The following is a 7,594-nucleotide window of genomic DNA, read 5'->3' on the forward strand; positions in this document are numbered from 1 at the left end:
ATGTTTTGTAAAACTGACTTTATCTTCCTGTGATCCAGAGCTTCAGGCAAGATCTCACCTCCAGAATTGCTGGAGATATCAGTACAGAACTACACATGTGATCCTCTTAATCATCTCAGTTTAAGATAAGACTATTTTATTATAGATCATAAGGCAGATTTTCTTTCTTTTTTTAACAAATAAGTGTTTTTTTTTGGTGTGTCTTATGGTTAAAAATACAGTAAGGGTCACTTAGTTAGCTCTGATTTAATGTAAAATTTGCACAATTTCGGCAGCAAATGGTAAAATAAACTGTGTTTTTTAATCACTGCTAGGATCACAAAACCTACTACTAAATTTGCGATGATGGCGACGCAGGGTGTCTTTTATTTTGAAAGGAATCCTGTGAAGCTCATATTTTGAAAAAAAAAAAAAAAGCTATTTTCTCTTTATGTTTGCATCTTATTTATGCCCCAAAAGCTCACTTTTTTTAAAATTTATTAACCAGACTAACAAAAATATAAATCAGTGTCTTATTTTTCTATAGGATGAAGTCAGAGTTTGTGTCAGTAAGAACTTGAATTCCTTCTGAAGTGTTGAAGGTTGCAGACCCCTGGTCTAAACCGACTGCCAAGACAGCAAAGGAGCTCCTGCCAGCCTCCAGAGCATAATCCCACAGAGAATGTATTTGGAGAGAGCCGGACATTTGAGCTGCCAAATGTCATCCATGAAACTTGGAGAGGATGTGCAAAAAGAGCTAAAATCTCCTCAAAAACCTGATGATTTCTGCCAAGGGAAAGTTTTACCATGAAGAATGAAGAAATGTAACAATTGTATCCCCATTTAAAATCAAAATCATAGTTTTTCTTTGTTCTATTTCTTACTTTTCACTTAAAGTTTTAGGTTTTTTCTTTGGCAGTGAGCTAACAAAACCTGCAGGGAATCAAATCTTTTCTTTTTTTTTTCCTAGAATCAGGATTCTACCGGAACTATACTGTCACTCACACGTTTTAAAAGGCTGTGAGTGTCTTAATTCCCAATGGAAATGTTCACATAGAAACCTGCCATTTTACCTGTTGATGGAAGGAAATGTGGAGGAAAAAAAAAATTATATCCTGGATATGTGTGAAAAAGTTGTCACAGAGTTAAGAAACGTTCATGAAAAGATGTTTATTTTAAAATATTTTATTACATATTTGCAGCAAAAACAATCTTTAAAAGAGAGTTGAATGAAAGAAAAAGCAGACAAAAGGAAACGTGCATGCTTTACAATAACAGGGGCATCAATTGAAATGTATGCAAACTCTTAAAGACCCACTCGATCATCTTTTATCCTATTTTCAAAGCGTTCCCAGTAGTTTTTTAAAGTCACGACTATGCTGTTTTCAGCCAACAAAACAAAAAAAGTTTTTTTTTTTGGGACATAGTTTCGTAGTTTTTTTTTTAAATACATTTTTCCTCTGGGTTGTAGGCGGGACTGTTGGGGTGGAGCAACGCCGTCCCCTCCTTCACATCTCTGCTGCTGAGAGCTCTCTGTTTACACACTAGCTTTACAGATCATCACAACAGCACCAGTGCAACAAAACTGACATAGACGTTCATGGATCCAGTTGCCTATGAGTGGATGCATCAGAGTGTAGCAGGGAACTTGTGACCCACTCTGGATATTTTCTACGTAACAAATTATAATTTTTTTTTGTCTTCTCCTGATTAACAACAATTCGAATAAAGAAATACATAAAACCGCAATTTTAATCTAAATATTCTTTATATATGTCCTCCATAATCAGAAAAATAGCACTTTTTATCAGAGTGGGTCTTAAAAGATGCTGGATACAGAAGATGTGTTGCCATGACAACATAAAAAACAGGTTACCCAGGCAAGGAGGACAAAAAGGAGCATCCCATGTTTTTTAGCTTTTTGAACCCATCACAGGATGAGGGTTGGTAAAGCCCCTCCCACCACTGAAGTGAAGGGATTTCACTTGTTTCCCCGTTTCTGAGAACACACAGCAAACACACTTTCTTTCTCCTCTAGGTGTGGAAGGATTTCAACACTTTACCTTTTGTTCTCCTCTCTCCTCCATGCAGTTCTTCACACAGGAACACACTGATACAGTGTTCTGCAAGTTCACATCGAAAACTAATCTAAAGGGTTCAAATCCGACGAGACTGTGACATGTAAGCAGAGATGGAGAGACGCTCAACGCCACGTCCTTATTGTGCGTCGATTCCTCGCACTCGTCATAGAACAGACAGGAAAACAGACCATGATGATCAGGTTAGGACTACAGACAAGCTCAGACTACCTAAAACAGCCATAAATATTTGTTCATATCTATAGTTTTAAATATGGGACACTTTAAATTCATTTATATTCTGCTTTGTTATTATGTAAAATAGGTTGATGTTTTTGTGCTGACAGACAGTTTTGTTGTGCTGTTGTAGAATTCACTGGGACTGAAGCTGGTCCACAAAAGGAAAACATCTTTTATATTTCAGTAAAAAATAATAGTAATAAACATCCAAAAAGTGTAAAGGCAAACTTTGATGAAACACTGAATTCAGATTTAAGATTTGGGAATTGTAAACATTTTGTTATTAATCATCACTGATGGCACATTAGAAGGTTTGTTCGAAGGAATTTCTGGCGATAAATAAATTAATCTTAATAATGAGAGTTAAAATATTTGCTTTTAATCACCACACAATCCTGCACACATTTTCTTCTGTCTTCTAGTGGTTCTAAATAAGGTCAGCACATTTTCTAGCCTGGGTATGTCATTTTTTATTTATTTATTTATTTAACATTTTTCTCACTATTTATTTATGAATAAATAAATAAATAAAATCCTGATAGTGAAGCTTTTCACCTTCTTCATGACCAGTTATAACTTAACTGGCACAAAAAGAAAGTTTCTGAATGTTTTCTAAGGATTAACATGAACTGTCTCAAGTGAAGAAGTTCATGAAAAACCGTAAACCAGAACTCGTTTTGGCTAAAAGTAAAAGCTGGTTCACGCTCTACAAGAAGGGAGAAGTTTGTTTTTGCAGGAATCTCTTGTCAAATTTAAAGTTCAAGCAACTTAAACTTCCTGTTTCTCCAGCAAAGCTGCTTTGTGATTGGCCAAATATTTGAAGGGGGTGTGGTTAACTAAGAAAGAGGAACTCACAAGCTCCAGATTTCTCTCGCTTTCTTGACTTTAAAGCTTGTAGTTAAAAAAAAATCTGTGATCTTTTTGTCTTTGTGCTTTTTTAGACTGTGCTCTGCAATGGGAGATATTAAATAAGGAACTTCTTCATGGTTCTACCCTGAAACAGGAAAGATCCTGACTAGAAGAACTTTGTTCTTGTTAACGTAGCTCCACCTGCAAGAACAAACGTCTGGCTCATTATGAAGGATGAATCAGCCTGTAGTTTTTATTCTGTTTTCTTCTTTTTAAATTAAGTTGCCTATAATAAACATTGTGAATTAATTGATTAAAATATTAAGCAAACTAAACATAAATTATGATTTTTTTCAAAGATTTGCATTTTTTTCATGCAATTTCAAAATGCATTTGCAATTTAGAACTCAATATAAAAAATTACTTTTTTTAAATAAAATTATGAATAAAATCAAGTCAATTGCATTTTAAATTGGGTTAAATTGGGTTTTCAATATTTAAATGAAAATGCATTTAAAAATTTACATTTCTACGTTGACATTGGCCATGCATTTTGAAAATGATTTACGCCAAAGGGGTAAAGAAAAGGGGACGCCGTTTTGCAGTTTTCTTTTACATTTTGACATAAAAACGCCATGACAAATTAAAATGCAACAGATTTTAGGTTACTTTAAAATACATTTAGAACAACAAACAAAGACTTGAAATTTCGTTTTTTTAAATATTAAATTGTAAATTTCGAAATGCATTTAGATTATAGTACAAAAATGACCATTTAAAATGCAGCTGATTTTTGTTTTGATTTTTATCCAAATGCAACATTGAATAGTAATTTTTAGTAATGGCAAATCCATGATCAAATTCTAAATTAAATTATCAATTAGTAATTGGAAATTACTTTGAATTGTGGGTAAAGGAGAAAATAAAAGAAAACTTCCATATAATATTATTGAAAATCCAATAATAATTTACCACTAGAAGAATTTTACTTTATTTTTTTTTGATAAAACAGATCCTAAAATTGAATTCCACTTAATAAAACAAACTGCATTTTGGTCCTCAAAGTGTATCAAAGAAATTCACGTCACAACAAACTTGCCAATATTTGAGGTAACAGTGAAATGATTTGCCTTAAAATACAAAGACTGTCTACAGGTGTGTATTAAAAAATAGTGGGAACCACATCTAAAAACAGATAATTGTATTTCTTCTTCATGTTACTTCTGAACTCAATCTGTGCTTTAAACTCAGACATAAAGGGAATGTTGCTTTTTCAGCAAATGTTATTTTATATTGTAAAAATATTGATTCTTTATGTGCAGAAACATGCAGAAGAGGCTCACAGACGAGACACGAACAGACGTGTGCTTATTAATCTCATTGTCACCATTGTTCCATTAAAAAGCAGCCGTGCTTGGTCAAGACTGGATGCACTGGAAGTCAGAGGGGCACGTATGGATGAGTGAGTAAGGCATGAGTGGTTGTTGTGGACCAGAGAATGAAAAACTATACAGAGGGAGACTCTCTTGTCCGTTTGTGTTTTCCTCTTCCCTCCGGTCGTCTTCCTCTCTGCCTGTGCTCCGGTCGGGCTCATGTGTTGCGTTTGCGCATGCTGGAGCGCAGCAACAGCGTGCACTCGTGGGGAACTTCGGGGTTTTCGATCATGCGCTGCCAAACCCGCTGCTCCTCACCGTACGAGTCCATCCAGTCCACCTCGTTCCCGTAGCTATTGCCTTCAGAGCAGACAAAGAAAACACACAAAAGCTTTGAGTTATTCCTCCAAGTAGCAGAGATCCCTAAAGACACGATCATTACCTGAACCCTGCAGGAACAAGATAATGAAAAACCTTATTCAATTATCGACTACGGTTTTGATTAAATCATAATTTGATCTTCAAGAAGAAGAAATGATGTCTTCTGTGGTGAAATCTTATTGAATTTGTCTCCTCGGTGGCTCACCTGTTCCAGCCCCCAGCCTGACCCCTCCCAGGAAGACGTTGCTGGCCAGAGCTTCTTTGTCCCACACGGTGAGCTCCAGGCAGATGTTGTTCAGGTCTCCGGGCTGCAGGCCGCAGTAGGTGAAGGTGTGGTTCCAGTGGGGGTTCACGGTGCGCCGCTCCACCGCCGTCTTGTGCTTGGTTGACTTGTTGCTGTCAGGAAGGAGATACCTGGAGGCAAAACAATCACACACGTATAAAAAAGCCTTGCAGCTGTGTTTTTTCAAAATGACACCTGTTTTGTTCTTGCTAAATCTAATAGTGAGACAGGTTGAAAATGATTGATGCAAGTAAAAAAAAAAAAAGTCAAAAACAGAAAAATACAATAGGAGACAGAAATAACAAGAGGAGAGTCACAAACATAACCTTTTTTTCTATTTTAAAAACTTTCCTAGTAATCTTTTAAATATAGTTATGAATTTTTAGCAACAATTAAAAAAAACTGTCATTTTCTAGGACATAGTTTCTGCAGAGCAACAGAAGTTGATTAGAAATTCACCTCTGAGTGGTGGGACCATTGCTGCCCCTTCACCTTTCTGTTGCTGAGAGTTCTCTGTTTACATGCTCTCCCGTTAGCTTAGAGCGAACAAGGAAACAAAGACCCACATGAATCTAGCCACACATTCTCACTCCCAACTCATCATACAGTATATGACCGTATGGTTCGGGCCGCCTCCGCGTCAATTTTTGACATTTTGGGTGTCCCCAACTTGCTGTTTTTTGGCGTTCTGGCTGTTCCCATTGAATCACGGTTCCCCGACTCTCGGGATGCAGTACCTGATGCGGATCTGGGTTAGGGGTAGGGGGTTAGGATCCAGGTGGGAACAATTACGTAGAACGCAAGACGTTCAAAAGGTTGTTGTTTATACTTTATGGCTAAGAATAAACTTGAAAAGGCTAGAAAGCTTCCAGCACTCGAGAAGCAACACAAGACGAGCTTATAACATAAAACAAGATAATCAAACACAGGTTCACCCATTAAGGAGGAAGCAGGTGGGAAAAAGGAAGAAATCAACACCTCTGAAACGAGAGGAAGGTGAAAACAAAAGGTAACATAACAGAAAACACAACTACATCCAGCCCCCAAACCCTACAAGGGTACTGTCTGTGGCCCAGTACCAAGTGGGCCTCAGATGTTGGAGACCCCTAATTTAATGAGAACAGCCAGTACGAAAAAAAAAAAGACAAGTTGGGGAAACCCGAAAAAAAGTGAACTGGAGGGGCCCAAAGCAAATGTCCATATATGACGAGTTGAGAGTGAGAATGTGTTGGATCTATTCATCGTCGTGCGGACGCATAAGAATGGAGCGGAGCAGGAAGTTTGTGGACCGGGCCATCTTATTTTTTATGTCACTAATACAATTTTTATCAAACTGCATTTTTTCGTCTGCTCCTGAATACCAACAATTTGAATAAAAAAATACTAAAAAATCCAAATTTGAGCTTCTGTTGTTAATAAACATCCTCCATCACAGGAAAAAATGCTACAAGTACATTTTAGAAACACCAAAAATCCTATTTTTATCAGTGGGACTTTAAAGTAATATACTTAAAACGCCAAAGAACAAGCGCAAATGCACCAACAAAGAAGCATAAAATTCAGAAATTAAAATAGGCCACAAAGAATCACAACGTTGGAGAGTTGTGTAGATAAACGCACAAAATGTGTAAAGTGATCAAACCCGGACTCCAAATCAGCTGCTTTTGTACTTGTTTTGGATCTACATCTGTAGATTATACATTTATTTTTTAGCAGTTCTGCAATTAAGAAAACCTCAGAGTAGAAAACTTTGATGACTGTTTGTGCTAAAGAGTCCTACTTCCTGACTCCAGAGCCTTAAAGATGAGCTCTCACCCCTTGACAAACGGGTCCGAATAGCCTCCGGCCTTGACGGAGGTCAGGTTTTTGGCTCCTTTGACCAGCAGCTCCACCATCCCTCCTTTAGGCAGAGTGAAGCTGCTCGTCTTCTTGCCTTTCAGGAAGCCTTTCTTCACTGAGGGGGCAAAGGGAAGATGAAGGGTTAATAGACAGCTTCTTTGCATATTAAAAAAGATGTCTCACCTCAGCACAAGTGACTGCAACAAAAATGTTCAAACTTAAATGAAAAGATCCAGTTGGATTTTGATTGATGACACACATTTCAGGATGAAACTTTTTTTTCTGTTTTTTTTTAGTTCGGTATTACAGATGATAAATCTGAAAATGTGACGATTAAAAACTAATAGTTACAGCAGTGACAAGTTCATAAATCAGTTTGATAGCAAATGTTATATTAAATAAAAGAAGATGGTGTGATGATTGAAAATTTAAAAGTAAAAAAGAAGTAAAACTGTTAATTAAGTGTAAGCTTTTTTTTACATGGTTTGATTTGTAATAGTTGTTTTCCCTTTTTAATATCAGTGAAATTGATGTGATCATATAATAAACACAAAAAAACATCCTTTTAGAAA

The 7,594-nt window shown here is 36.5% G+C and overlaps 1 protein-coding gene across 3 annotated transcripts in view; it reads right to left on the reverse strand.

The window, feature by feature from the left end:
- Nucleotides 1-929: 929 nt before the first annotated feature.
- The window catches only part of sytl5 (synaptotagmin-like 5), a 48,725-nt gene continuing 42,060 nt past the window's right edge, over nt 930-7,594 (reverse strand). For all 3 annotated transcript variants that reach the window (XM_024286969.2, XM_024286968.2, XM_024286970.2), the window contains 3 exons: nt 6,999-7,137; nt 5,106-5,314; nt 930-4,879 (listed from right to left, as the gene is read on the reverse strand). In XM_024286969.2, coding sequence (XP_024142737.1) covers nt 4,737-4,879; nt 5,106-5,314; nt 6,999-7,137 — 491 coding nt within the window. In that variant the 3' untranslated portion in view covers nt 930-4,736. The remainder of the gene's footprint in view (nt 4,880-5,105; nt 5,315-6,998; nt 7,138-7,594) is intronic.

This window comes from Oryzias melastigma, linkage group LG21 (genome assembly GCF_002922805.2).
Source record: "Oryzias melastigma strain HK-1 linkage group LG21, ASM292280v2, whole genome shotgun sequence".
Classification (NCBI taxonomy): Eukaryota; Metazoa; Chordata; class Actinopteri; order Beloniformes; family Adrianichthyidae; genus Oryzias; species Oryzias melastigma.